General features: G+C 50.2%; 1 protein-coding gene across 1 annotated transcript; it reads left to right on the top strand.

Annotated features, from left to right (window-relative positions):
- Positions 1 to 5,674: 5,674 nt before the first annotated feature.
- Positions 5,675 to 12,255, top strand: KCNS1 (potassium voltage-gated channel modifier subfamily S member 1). The gene is made up of 3 exons (NM_001205884.2): positions 5,675 to 5,750; positions 7,648 to 8,690; positions 11,785 to 12,255. Exons 1-3 carry the CDS (start codon positions 5,675 to 5,677, stop codon positions 12,253 to 12,255), a joined length of 1,590 nt encoding a protein of 529 aa, NP_001192813.1.
- Positions 12,256 to 14,800: the final 2,545 nt, after the last annotated feature.

Raw genomic sequence — 14,800 nt, 5'->3', positions numbered from 1 at the left:
TACTTGAGAAGAAAAACTGGATATCACTACTTTAAATGGGATAAGCAGGGTCACTTGTCACAAACAGAATGTAAGTGTAAAAGCAGATGCAATGAAAGCAATTAAGTTCCATGTAAGTAAATCATGTCTAATTAAATGATATGAAATAATAATACTAGATTCTGGCTAGATACTGCCACCTGCCAGAACTGTGAGCATGAAGCCTGCTCTATGTTTCTGTTGTGATAAAGGAAGATTAACGAGGGTTAAAGAGACGTTAAAGACGCAGATCTCTAATCTGGGATATTCTTGCTGGTGTAATCAGAAGGATTAAAAAGAACTTTCTCAATGCAAGAGTCACTGTTGTACGATGTTGCATCCAGACACACCCTATGATCATTTGGGAAATGTCTGAACAGGTGAGATGTCATTATTTATGGGTGGGTCTGACTCTACCATTGGATAATAACTCACTGGCCTCCAGTTCTTGTGGGCCTGGTCCATAGTCAGAGCTTAATGAGTGGGGGTGTCAAGGGAATGACAGCCATCCCAAGTGGCACTAGTGGTAAAGAACCCGCCTGCCAATGCAGGAGATGTAAGAGATTAGGGTTCAATCCCTGGGTCGGGAAGATGTGCTGGAGAAGGAAAACGGCAACCCACTCCAACATTCTTGCCTGGAGAATCCCATGGAGAGGGGAGCCTGGTGGGCTACAGTCCATAGGGTAGCAAAGAATCAGACACTACTGAAGCAACTTAGCGTGCACACGCGTGCATACACACACACACACACACACACACACAGCATCCCAAGGGACATTCCTGAGAGTGATCCCCAGCAGACAGCAAGCAGGAAAAGGTCCATCCTACAACAAGAGGGAAATGAATTCTGCCAACACTCTGTGATCTAGAAGAGAACCTCAAACCCCAGATGAGAACCATGACCCTGGCTGACACCTTCAACCTAGTAAGACCCTGGGTAGAGAATCCAGCTGTGTCATGCCCAGATTTCTGATCCACAGAAACTATGAGGTGATTAATTTCGTATTTCTTCAATTTCTAGGGAGATCAGGTTCAATCCCTGGTTGGGGAACTAGATCCCATATGCCACAGCTAAGAGTTTGCATGAAGTGAAGTGAAGTTGGTCAGTTGTGTCCGACTTTTTGCGACCCCGTGGACTGTAGCCTACCAGGCCCCTCTGTCCTTGGGATTTTCCAGGCAAAAGTACTGAAGGGGGTTGCTATTTCCTTCTCCAGGGAATTTTCTCAACCCAGGGATCGAATCTAGGTCTCCTGCATTGCAGGCAGACGCTTTACTGTCTGAGCCACCAGGGAAGCCCTGGTGTTTGCATGCTGCAACTAAAAAATAGAAAAAAAGACCCCACATGTTGCAAGTAAAAGAGCCCACATGTGGGGAATCCCTGGTGGCTCAGATGGTAAAGATTCCACATGCCACAGCTAAGACCTGGTCAGATCAGATCAGATCAGATCAGTTGCTCAGTCGTGTCCGACTCTTTGCAACCCCATGAATCTCAGCACGCCAGGCCTCCCTGTCCATCACCAACTCCTGGAGTTCACTCAGACTCACATCCATCGAGTCGGTGATGCCATCCAGCCATCACATCCTCTGTCGTCCCCTTCTCCTCCTGCCCCCAATCCCTCCCAACATCAGAGTCTTTTCCAATGAGTCAACTCTTTGCATGAGGTGGCCAAAGTACTGGAGTTTCAGCTTCAGCATCGTTCCTTCCAAAGAAATCCCAGGGCTGATCTTCAGAATGGACTGGTTGGATCTCCTTGCAGTCCAAGGGACTCTCAAGAGTCTTCTCCAACACCACAGTTCAAAAGCATCAATTCTTCGGCGCTCAGCCTTCTTCACAGTCCAACTCTCACATCCATACATGACCACTGGAAAAACCATAGCCTTGACTAGATGAACCTTTGTTGGCAAAGTAATGTCTCTGCTTTTGAATATGCTATCTAGGTTGGTCATAACTTTCCTTCCAAGGAGTAAGTGTCTTTTAATTTCATGGCTGAAGTTACCATCTGCAGTGATTTTGGAGCCCAGAAAAATAAAGTCTGACACTGTTTCCACTGTTTCCCAATCTATTTCCCATGAAGTGATGGGACCGGATGCCATGATCTTCGTTTTCTGAATGTTGAGCTTTAAGCCAACTTTTTCACTCTCCACTTTCACTTTCATCAAGAGGCTTTTTAGTTTCTCTTCACTTTCTGCCATAAGGCTGGTGTCATCTGCATATCTGAGGTTATTGATATTTCTCCCAGCAATCTTGATTCCAGCTTGTGTTTCTTCCAGTCCAGCGTTTCTCATGATGTACTCTGCATATAAGTTAAATAAACAGGGTGACAATATACAGCCTTGACATACTCCTTTTCCTATTTGGGACCAGTCTGTTGTTCCATGTCCAGTTCTAACTGTTGCTTCCTGACCTGCATACAAACTTCTCAAGAGGCAGATCAGGTGGTCTGGTATTCCCATCTCTTTCAGAATTTTCCACAGTTGTACAGCCAAATAAATAAATACTAAAAACAAACAACCTCTCCCAAAGTAATACCTGGATTTTGAAGACAGCACAAAAGTGAAAATGTAAAATATCTCATTCATACTTTCTTTATTGATTCCATGTTGAAATTACATTAATAATATTGGGGTTAAATAAAATATAGTACTAAGACTAATGTTACTCATTTCTTTTGACTGTTTTTAAAAGTTGCCTTAAGAAAAATTTAAAGCCTATATGTGGCTCACACTACATCTATCAGACACTGATGGCCTAGAAGACTCAGAAGTCGACTGACCATATGACCTTGAGCAAGTCACCTCACCTCTCAAAGCCTTACATTTCTTATCTGCAAGATTGGAATAATAATAATGGTGCCTATGCCACAAACATTGTGCAGTTTAAAAGATGAGGTCTATAGAATATTGGAACCAAGGTAAGTGCTCAATAAATAAACCATCATTATTAGTAACAATATCTGTAAAATAGGAATCCTTTCTTGTAACCAGGTCCTAATCTTGACCAGGCACACAGTAGCTGTTTAATAAAAGCTTGTGGGTCACACACTTTGACAAAGCTCTTTGGCAGGGTTCTGTCTTACCCTTGCCACTGTGAATCAGGAATTCTGTGGGCAGGTAAGGACACTGAATTTCGGGGGCAAAATGATTTGTTCAGGCTTTCCTGTTTCAAGATGTCCCTGCTGAAATATTGGAATATGTGAGTTCCAATCCCAGGTCCACAAGGTCTAGCTAAGTGCCCTGAGCAAGTGACACTTGTGAAACAGGGAACAGAAGACCCTGTCGGCAAGAACTTAGATAACTCACCTGAAGCCCAGACCCTGGCCCATATTAAGGACTCAACTAAGGAAGCTATTATTACTGTTGTCCTTCTCTGCAGGGACCCCCCCCCCCACGAAATTACCCCTCATCCCCCAGCCCCTGACTTGGTGAGGATGCTGTGGGGGCCCAGTCTCCATACACCCCCCTTCTTCTCTCAACCGAGTCAGGAATAGAAACCACCGCTTCCGGGCTCCCTCCCCAGGCAGCGGCAGCGATCAATAGACCTCAGCCACCGGGGACGGAGGAAGGTTGGGCAGAGGCGGCAGCGGGGCCTCTGGCTGCAGGCTGCAGAGGCACAGAGGGGCCGTGGAGCAGAGAGATCCCGGCCAGATAGCGGCTCTCCAGCCTCTGCGCCTTCGGGAACCACACAGCCAGCAGGCACCCTGGAGGAGCCCCTACAGGTAAGGGACCTCCCTTGGAGTGTGGGAAGCGACAAGGAAGGGGCGTGGGCTGCAAGAATAGGAAGCCAGGCTGCCCCGGGGTTCCCAGTGCCCAGGGCCCCACTATGAGAACCCCCTCAAGGAGTGAGCAGCGTGGGACTGGCTGAGCTTTGGGGCTGTCCCATCGGCTCATCTGTACAGCAAGAGTCGAAAACCTCCCAGTCAGGGTTGGTGGAGGGATTAAACTCAGTCAAGAGTATCTAGAGCCCAGAGAAGTGACCAGCACATAGTAGGTGCTCAAAATTAATGTATGGAGAGTCTTGAATCAAAAAGCCTAGTCTCCAGCCTCAACTGTGCCATGGGCTAGCTGGATAATAATTTTGAGCAAATGATTTTGAGCAAATCATTAATCTTTCTTACTGATATTCAGATTCTTGTCAGAGAAGGTTTGTTAAATTATTCATCCTGTTTCATAGAGCAGGAAGGTGAGTTCTAGAAAAAATGGAAAAGGATTTGCCCACAGTCATGTGCCTAATGCGTGATGGAACTGGATTAGAAACCCCATATTTTGACTCCAAGTCCAGTGGAGGCATAGGAGCTGCATCACATGTGTATTCATTGTGCATGTATTATGTGCCAGGAATGGTGCTGCCCATAAACAATTTGCCTCATTTAATCCTCAAAACTTCTCATGAAAAGTAGGATGTCCCCCAGTTTACAGATGAGGAAACCACAGCTCAGAGAGGGGCATGATTCTGCTCAAGGTCAACAGTTAGTAAATGGCAGATGCAGAATTTGAACCCAAGTCTAATGAAGGAAGTGCGATGAATTGACATTTATTGAGCATCTATTGTGTTCCAGGGGCCTCTGCACACATACTCACAATAACTCTTCACCGGAATGTATTATCTCCATTCTGTAGATAAGGGAGCTAAAACCCAGAGCTGGAGGAGACTGGCCAGAGGTCACACAAGTGACAGAGGTAAGGATGAAATCCCCACTTACTTCAACACTAGGCTCAGAGTGAGTGAAAGGTACCCTGCGTGCTTCCTGTCAGGCACTGGGCCAGCGGCTGGATACACACTCAGTCCCCGGTCCACCCTGAGAAGCAGGCATTACTGAACCCACAGCCCAGATGAGATTACTGAGGGTCAGGAGGTGAGTCACTAGCCCTTGAATCCAGCAGAGCTCGGAGACAGTGAGCAGTGGAAGCATCTAACATTTCCTGAGTGTCCATAACCCACCTTAATCCTCCAGCCTTCGGGAGCAGGGGCTATTGTCTGCATTGTGAATTGTGCATCATGCCAGAAATAGAAATCTGGAGAAAAGCATCTTCTTCAAGGCTCCAGCTGCATTGGGGGCTGATAAGCCCAGGTTTGCCTAATTCTGGGAGACAGTAAAACAGGTGAATGACTTACTACACTCCTTCTGGAGCCAGGCCTGCTAAAGACATTAGGTCATTTACTATTTTTAACCACCCTTGGCGATGGTTGACAGCAGCTCTGAAAGGTGACATGACTTGTTTATGGTCACACAAAAGTGCCAAAATTCTGTTTGACTGACTCTTATGGTATTGTTTAGTCACTAAGTCGTATCTGACACTTTGCAACCCTATCGACTATAGCCTGCCAGGCTCTCCTGTCCATGGGATTTTCCAGGCAATATACTGGAGTGGGTTGCCATGCCCTCCTCCAGGGCATCTTCCTGACCCAGGAATCAAACCCATGTCTCCTGCATTAGCAGGTGGATTCTTTACTGCTGAGCCACCACGGAAGCCCTCTGACAGACTCTACAGATGTTTTAAAAAGTCTAAGCCAATGACTCACAATTCTGACCGTGCATCAGAATCACCCTCCAAACTTGCTGAAACACACACTGCTGAATCCCCTCCCCTGAGTCTGTGATTCAGCAAGTCCCCAGCAGACTAAGAATATGCTGCATCTTTGACAAATCCCCAGGTGATGGTGATGCTGCTAGTTCAGGGAACGCACCTTAAGAACTTCTGGTCTAAACTGGTTCTCCCAATAACCCTAGATAGTAAGCATTAACTATCCCACTGTGTAAAAGAGGAAACTGAGGTTCAAAGTACCGGCTTGTCCAAGATCCCGTAGGAAACCTCTGGTATGTGAAAATCCAAGTTTGGGCAAGGAGACATACTGTATGGGCAGCCACCAGGTGCCAGGACATCCTGCCCAATAGTTCTCATCATCAAAGGTACAGTTCAGTGCCGGGGACCAGCCCCGGCTGAACCAGGGTATTCGAAGGAGAGACGGCGTAGGCGAAGATCAGGAAACAATTGCTTAATTAAATGTTAATTAAGGATATAAAGAGTAATAGAATGAGGATAGCTCAGTAGGAAAATTCAGTGAAGAAAAGAGGCTGAAATAAGGATAGCTCAGTGAGGAAATTCAGTGGAGAAAAGAGGCTGAATAATTCAGCCAGAAGGTAAGAGAAAGAACGACATGGTGAGACCAAGTTTCGGTGAACAAGGCCCGCACTTTATTTTTCAAAGTAGTTTTTATACCTTAAGTTATGCACAGAGGATAATGGGGGAAGGGGTAGAGTCTTGCAGCAAACCAGGCTTTCTTCCTGCAAACTTATCATATGCAAAAGTTTAGGTGATTTGCATCATCTTCTGGCCCGGAGGCCTTTTTCTCTAAAGGTGATTATTCTCAAGTCAGGCGCCAGCCTCCAAAAAGCATTAGATAAAGTTGCATTCCTACAGAGCAAAGGTATGGTGGGCTATAACAAGAAAAAGAATTAACTCAAGGGTCCCAGGTTACAAACATTAAAGCTACTATTTACACCAATTATATTAATCAGTACACTGCCAGGGACACAGCAGGTAAGGGATATGGAGACTTAGCAGCAAACATTGGCCCAACAAGTGAAAATCCCTTCACCAATACAATTTCTAATCAATCTTTTAACTACTCAGAAGAATCTGTGTTTTGACAGTTTAGAACATCTCCTGCCTCTCACAGTTGGGAGGCTCTGAACAATCACATGAGGCCGGAAAAACCTATTCAGGCAGGCTAGAGGATTTCCAAAGGAGTTTGTAGGTTAAACACTGTCACACCCAGGAATTATTAACTGGAGCTGTAAGCTAACTCTTTTTTCAGAGAGGTAGTGGGGGACAGCCCCCCGTAAAGTCAGAGGTGTAGGTGAAAGCACAAAGCAGAAAGTAGACAGACTCTGGTTTTGGGGGTAGATTGCTCGAGAATTTCCAGGGGGACTCCTGAAGCTCGATCCCGCCTTTGCGTATGCCGAGCCTCCTTCCTCATGACCTTTGTCATGGGCGGAGTTCCTCACGCTGGCTACCGGCAGTGATAGAATTCCAGTTGAGCTATTCCAGATCCTGAAAAGTGCTGCACTCAATATGCAATATGCACTCAATATGCAATATGCCGGCTCCCGGCAGTTCAGCTTTTCCTTTATGTAAATGAAGGAGGCGGACTCGGTGATTTGGCCAAAACCCCCCCAGTTGGGGAGTGAGAGAGATTCAAACCCAAGCCTGACGCTTGAGTCCAGAGAGTGCTTGACACTCACTGTGCGCCTATGGCATACCAGATGCTTCACATGGAACTTCCAACACGCTTGGCTGGTACATGGCGCAGGGAGGGAATTTAGACCTGTTCTTTGGGGAAGGGGCTAGGCACTAGGGCTAGGCATTAGGGCTTCCCAGATGGCTCAGATGGTAAAGCGTCTGCCTGCAATGCGGGAGACCTGAGTTCGATCCCTGGGTCGGGAAGATCCCCTGGATAAGGAAATGGCAACCCACTCCAGTACCCTTGCCTGGAAAATCCTATGGATAGGGGAGCCTGGCGGGCTACAGTACACAGGGTCGCAAAGAGTCAGACATGAATGAGCGACCTCACTTTGGGGAAGGAAAGTCCATGGACGCCCCCTTCAGAGTGACCCTCTCTGTCCACAGGCCAGGGCGCCGCAGACATGGTGAGCGAGTCCCCGGGGCCCAGCGCCAGGGTCCCGTGGAGGCGAAGCGACGAGGCGCTGCGCGTGAACGTGGGTGGCGTGCGGCGGCGGCTGAGCGCGCGCGCCCTGGCACGCTTCCCAGGCACGCGGCTGGGCCGCCTGCAGGCCGCAGCATCGGAGGAGCAGGCGCGGCGCCTGTGCGACGACTACGATGCGGCGGCGCGCGAGTTCTACTTCGATCGGCACCCAGGCTTCTTCCTGGGCCTGCTGCACTTCTACCGCACTGGCCACCTGCACGTGCTCGACGAGCTGTGCGTCTTCGCCTTCGGCCAGGAGGCCGACTACTGGGGCCTGGGCGAGAGTGCGCTGGCCACGTGCTGCCGCGCGCGCTACCTGGAGCGGCGGGTGACGCGGCCGCGAGCCTGGGACGAGGACAGCGACACGCCGAGCAGCGTGGACCCGTGCCCCGACGAGATCTCCGACGTGCAGCGCGAGCTGGCACGCTACGGGGCAGCACGCTGCGGTCGGCTTCGCCGCCGCCTCTGGCTCACCATGGAGAACCCGGGCTACTCGCTGCCCAGCAAGCTCTTCAGCTGCGTCTCCATCGGCGTGGTGCTCGCCTCCATCGCCGCCATGTGCATCCACAGCCTGCCCGAGTACCAGGCCCGCGAGGCGGCGGCCGCTGTGGCAGCGGTGGCCGCGGGCCGCAGCCCAGAGGGCGTGCGAGACGATCCGGTGCTGCGGCGCCTCGAGTACTTCTGCATCGCCTGGTTCAGCTTCGAGGTGTCGTCGCGCCTGCTGCTAGCGCCCAGCACGCGCAACTTCTTCTGCCACCCGCTCAACCTCATCGACATCGTGTCGGTGCTGCCCTTTTACCTCACGCTGCTGGCTGGCGTGGCGCTCCGAGACCGGGGCGGAGCGGGTGGTGAGGAGCTGGGCGATCTGGGCAAGGTGGTGCAGGTGTTCCGTCTCATGCGCATCTTCCGCGTGCTCAAGTTGGCGCGCCACTCCACCGGCCTGCGCTCGCTGGGCGCAACGCTCAAGGTAGGGGGTGGGGGTTTCGGGGAGGTGGGTGTAACCGCGGGGCGGGTGAGCAGGGGCCCTTCCAGGTCTGCAGTGTCCAGGCTCAGGATACCAGGTGTGCATTTCAACAGGAGGTCTTTCTGGTATCTATTTCCCAGGGGAGAAGGGGAAAACCGAGGCAGAGCTTAACCAAACCAAACCAAAAACATACAAAAAAACAAGACAGAGATTACTTTGGAGCTATCTGTTAAAACATCATTGTTGTTGTTTTCCAGTCTCTTAAGTCGTGTCCGACTCTTTGCAAGTCAACCATCATAAAAATACTCAAAGCAGGGTGCTGGCTAGCATCTCCGGATGAGCCTTTGTGCTGGCGTTATCAGAGAACACGGGTATCATAGGTCACCCTACCTAGGCTAAGTCTAGCAATGGGTCCAGAGCTAACACTTAACTGAATGCTGCCTCTGTGCCAGTTTCATATCCATTCTCGATTTTATCCTCAGGAAGGTGATATTATTTATTCCCTTCCAGTAGATGAAGAAGTTGAGGTCTGAGGGTTGGCTTTTTAAAGCCTGGTTGCAACTTATTGAGCAGCCGCCCTGTGTCAGGCCCTGGGCTGGGGGTGAATCGCTGCCCTGGCAAGCTTACCCTCAAGGGGGTGAAATTGACCTGTTTGGAGGAGGGAGGAAATGTGAACAGCTTGGATGAAGGTCTGGAGGGGAATAAGGGTGATGCTGGGAGGGGGACCTGGAGGGAAGAACATGCCCACTGAGGAGGTTGGAGAGGTAAGTGGAGCAGGTACTGAAGGGCCTTCAATTTTTTTTTAATATTTTATTTTAATTAATTTGGCTGCGCCAGGTCTTAGTTGTGGCACACCAGAACTCTCAGTTGGGCCGTGTGGGATCTAGTTCTCTAACCAGGGATTGAACCCAGGCCCGCTGCACTGGGAGCATGGAGTCTAAGCCACTGGACCACCTGGGAAGTCCCTGGCCCATAACTTTGGATTTTATCCCATAGGAATAGGGGACCCTGTGAGAGTTTTAAACAGGACAGGTATTTCTGTGACTACTTCGAAGATGTGGAAACTGAGGCTCCAAGAGGTGGCAGGACTTGTCAGAAGTTCCTCAGGGAGTAAGTGGGACAGCCCAGAGAGGAATCCAGCTGGTCCTGACTCTAGCACCTCGGCTCTTTCTCCTGAAGGTCCATGCAACCCTGTTAAGAATCCCTAAAAGGTGCTAAAAGGTCCCTTCCACGCATAGCTTAGGAAAACCTTTTGCATGCTTTTATGGAAGGGCAGCTAGGATGCTAAAAGCAAGCAGGGCAGCTGGGCAGAATTCTGAGGCAGGTAGAGGGAATTCATTTGCCAGACGTCCTGAACTCGGCATCTCTTGAGCGCCCCAGAACCCTGCCTCCACCCTGCAGGGAGCCAGGGCCTGATGCTGCTGATGTTTTCTACAAGGAAGGAGAAGAGTATTGACCAAAGCTGCAGAGTCTAAGACACGGGTGAAAGACTCCTGATGAGGCCCCTGGCCAGCAGCTGCTTTCTTATTACCAGGGAGTTTGCAAAATCTCTGGCCCTGCCACAGACCTGGAGTTATGGCTCAGCAATAAAGAATATGCCTGCCAATGCAGGAGATTTGGGTTTGATCCCTGGGTTGGGAAGATCTCCTGAAGAAGGAAATGACAACCCACTTGAGTATTCTTGCCTGGGAAATTCCATGGACAGAGGAGCCTGGCAGGCTACAGTCCACAGGGTTGCAAAAGAGTCAGACACAACTTGGCAACTAAGCAATAACTCCAGAAATACTGAATTGGTCCCCCCCCCCCCACCTGATTTCTCTCCACCTTACGGGCTTCTGTGGTGGCTCAGATGGTAAAGAATCCGCCTGCAATTCTGGAGACCTGGGTTTGATCCCTGGGTTGGGAAGATCCCCTGGAGAAGGGCATGGCAACCCACTCCAGTATTTTTGCCAAGAGAATCCCCATGGACAGAGGAGCCTGGCGGGCTAGAGTCAGACACATCTGAGCAACTAAGCACAGCACTGGACATGATTTCTCTCCACCTTATAGTTGGGAGGCCTGGAGAAGGCGATGGCACCCCACTCCAGTACTCTTGCCTGAAAAATCCCATGGATGGAGGGGCCCAGTAGGCTGCAGTCCATGGGGTCACTCAGAGTCGGACAGGACTGAGCGACTTCACTTTCACTTTTCACCTTCATGCATTGGAGAGGGAAATGGCAACCCACTCCAGTGTTCTTATCTGGAGAGTCCCAGGGACAGGGGAGCCTGGTGTACTGCCATCTATGGGGTCGCACAGAGTCAGACACGACTGAAGCGACTTAGCAGCAGTAGCAGCAGTTCCAGACTAGGGGTTCTCAGCCCTGGCACTGTGGACATTTAGGGCCAGATAATTCCTTGTTGGTGGGGCTGTCCTGTGCATTGTAGGGTGTTTAGCAGCATCCCTGGCCTCTACCACTGATGCCAGTACTAGATGCTTCTACCTAGATGCCAGTAGCACACCTGCCCCCAAAATGACTCCAGACATTGCTGCATGTCCTGTGGGGGCACAGTCGCCCTAGAGAATCCATGCCATAGGGCTTGGCCTCAGGGGCAGAACAAATACACATACCCACAGGCAAGTGCATTCAATAGGTGGTCCAGGGAACCTATGTATCCTTTCAGCTTCCTTGAGTGGCAGAAAATATTTTTGTCTTTATCAGAAATAGGATAGACCAAAGGACATGAGCCAACCTCTTTGCATTGTGGAATATAAACTGTGGTTCTCTTGGTTCTGCAACAGTAGAAAAAATTACGAGCTTTCCCTAACTGGCTGGTGTCACCAGTGGCCCCTGAACTAGAAGAAATAGCCATGGCTTAGCTGGCACTCACTGGACAACAGAAATCAGGCCTGTGTTCAATCCCAGGGTGATCTGCTGGCTATTATAGTTGAAAGATATTAGTGTGCAGCAGGGAACCCTCGGTATTGGCATCAGTTCTGCTTTGCTGGGTGACTTCAGACCTGCCCCTAGGACTCTCTGAGCCTCAGTTTCCACACCTGCCCAACACAAGGTCTGTAAGCCAAGCCATCTCTCACCTGGATTCCTGTATTCTCTTCCAGCACAGCTACCGTGAGGTGGGCATCTTGCTGTTGTATCTGGCTGTGGGGGTATCCGTGTTCTCTGGCGTGGCCTACACAGCTGAGAAGGAGGAGGACGTGGGCTTTGACACCATCCCGGCCTGCTGGTGGTGGGGCACGGTGAGCATGACCACCGTGGGCTATGGAGATGTGGTGCCGGTGACGGTGGCTGGCAAGCTGGCGGCCTCGGGCTGCATCCTGGGGGGCATCCTAGTGGTGGCGCTCCCCATCACCATCATCTTCAACAAATTCTCCCACTTCTACCGGCGCCAGAAGGCTCTGGAAGCCGCCGTGCGCAACAGCGACCACCGGGAGTTTGAGGACTTGCTGAGCAGCATCGATGGGGTGTCAGAGGCATCTCTAGAGACCTCTCGCGAGACCTCCCAGGAGGGCAGGTCTGAAGACCTAGAGGCCCAGGCCTCCAGTGGGCCTCCAAACTCTCAGGTTTATTAAACCAGGGCTCCAGGCACCCCCTTCCCACACCCCTGCAGTCAGCTGAAACGGAGCAGAGATTCCTCCCCTGCTTAACCTCTTCTTCGTGGCATGACCTCTCAGGATCACTCACGCTGGCCTCAGAAATGACACCTGGAGGCTGGGTCCTTTCCTCCAAAGACACAGGGAGGCATAGTGTTATCCTAGGCTCTATGAGCCTGCGGAGCAACCCAAAGACCTTTATAAATAAACCTGCAAGCCACCCACAGTACAGGCATGAGCCAAAGAGGAAAGTCAAAAGGATGCTAACAATTCTTGAGCACTTCCTATCTGTTAGCCACGTCCTATTGACCCTATTTTAGCAGATGAGAATTATCCCCATTTCACAGATGAGGAAACTGAGGCTCAGAGAGGCACAATGACTTGCCTAAATATCACACGGCTAGAAGTAGTGGAGCCAAGTTTGGAATCCCAGCTTGTTGATCTGCCAAGGCCAATATTTCTTGCTCTGGTCTTTCTTCTACCCTCACAAAGTTTGTAGGTGGTTTTATGTGGTTCATAGGCCCCCAGAGTTGGTTCATAGGGTTAGACACTTCTGTTAGAGCTAGGAAAAGGACCAGACAGGGGATTCAGATGTAGAATCCCTGGACCTCATCTGTGGTTCTTTTCCAGAACCTTCCAACAAGAGTTAGCTCTCAAAAATTAGGTCTGGGAGGAAGGACTAGGAGGCTGCCTCCTCAGTGGGTGGGTAAGACTTGCTAAGCAATAGTCCTGAGGCTTCCTCCCAGGACTCCTCCCTGGCTTAAAATACAGAAAATCTGAAGGGTCCCTGGCCTGAGGCCTGAAGTCTAGATCCAGCTGTGCTAGGGCTGCTCCATCTCCACATCACAGCCCATTTATCAGATGGTCACAGTCTGTGCCCCAGAGGGAGATGAAAGCCAAATGGAGCAGGGGTGTCATTTATTTAGAGCCAGCTCAGCTCTGAAGTGTTGATGGCAAGGAGCTGCTGTGCCTGCACATCTGTCTCCTCTTCCCAGATCCCCCTAGACTGACCTTGACAGTTCCCTTCTTCCCGAGATACAGACCGCCAGCCCTACCTTGGGTCACCAGCCAGGCAATGCTTGAGCCTCCTGTCCCTTTTGGCCAGGTCCAGCTCTCTCATCTTTTCTGGGGCCATATCTCTTATATTCACCTGCTGAATTCTCTGTCTACTTGCTGAGAAAGTTGGGAGGGAAGGGTTCCCACAGCCCTTTCCACATACCGTGGCTAGGAGGGCCATCACAGGACCATCATGGCTGGACGACGGCTCTTTCCCCCACACTGAGCTCCAAGATGGAAGACGCTGTCTGATTGAACCCAGCTTGGTTTGGAGCAGGTGTTTTGTCCACGTTGAATGGATTGACTGAGTTGTACAGTCCACTGGGTGCCAGGCACTGAGGAGAAAGAGAAATAGAGAGAGACCTTGTCCTCAAGAAAGAGGGCGAAATTGAGATCGAAAAGGAGGTTCTGCCTCCCTCCTCCTTGCTTTTTAAGGATTTAAAAATGATTTCCTTATAGATTCTTTCCTCACTCATTGAACCAATACCTTTTGGAAGGGGCATAAGCTGGGACTACACATGTGGCCTGCAGATGTGTTTCGTTTGGCCGAACAGTATTTTTAGTGTATTTTTAAATTCAGACATCATTGGGGCAGGCACGTGCTCTCCAGTTCTGCTTCCCATGCACCTCCTCATACACACAGGCACCACTGTATCAGCCCCATCACTTCTCAGATCTACATCACCCACTGGCTTTTGAATTATATTAACTGCTTACTAGGTTCCAGAGATGCAATGGGGAGCAAAATATGTATCCTAACCCTCATGAAGCTTATAGACTAGTGGAGGAAGTGGATTTTAATCCAATAATCACATAAATATGTAATCATTTTATGAAGTAAAGGGAACTGTAGGCCTGTAAGGGAGCAGGGACCATTAACCAAAAAGGTCAGAGGAGACTTTTTTAAGCAAGTGGTCACCCCATCATAAGGATAAATACCAAATCAGGCAATGCGGGTACCTGGAAGCGTGTTTCAAGCAGAGGGAACAGCATGTGTGAAGGCCTTGGGTCCCACACAGGGCCTAGTACACAGGTGGCCCCCACAGGCGGATGGATTCTGAGTCTCCAGATTGGAGCAGAGACTGGAGCTAAGCCAATGGGCTGCCTATGAATTCACCACACACACACCAGCCCTCCTACACACTCACATAATTCCTAGCCCAGCTCTGCCCAGGTCAGGGCACAGAGACTGGAAGGGCTGCATGTGCCACCCTTACGGTCTTGCTGGACATACCAAGGAGCCAGATAGCTTCCAGCCTTGAGTCCCTAGAATGGGTGTGAGGAAAGCTCAGGGAAGCATCGTCTGGCCTGCATCCATCATGACGCTGCATGTGGTCCTGGCAGAAAAGCAACAAATTACTCCCACTCCTGTGTATCAGTGAAAACCATGATGCAAATAAAGAGTCTGGGTCCAGGGACCTGTGTCTGCCTGTGTGAAGCTGGTTGCCTGATGTGCTTTCTGGATGAC

The sequence above is a fragment of the Bos taurus genome, chromosome 13 (assembly GCF_002263795.3).
Source record: "Bos taurus isolate L1 Dominette 01449 registration number 42190680 breed Hereford chromosome 13, ARS-UCD2.0, whole genome shotgun sequence".
NCBI lineage: Eukaryota > Metazoa > Chordata > Mammalia > Artiodactyla > Bovidae > Bos > Bos taurus.
Note: the sequence above shows the minus strand (reverse complement) of the source record. Positions and strands in the feature narration are given on the sequence as shown.

Bases quoted from the DNA above. Each gene is read 5' to 3' on its own strand.
- KCNS1 (NM_001205884.2), top strand. From the start codon at position 5,675: ATGGTGATGCTGCTAGTTCAGGGAACGCACCTTAAGAACTTCTGGTCT. The intron at 5,751-7,647 runs GTAAGCATTAAC...CTCTGTCCACAG, and splicing joins TCTCCCAATAACCCTAGATA to GCCAGGGCGCCGCAGACATG. The intron at 8,691-11,784 runs GTAGGGGGTGGG...ATTCTCTTCCAG, and splicing joins CGCTGGGCGCAACGCTCAAG to CACAGCTACCGTGAGGTGGG.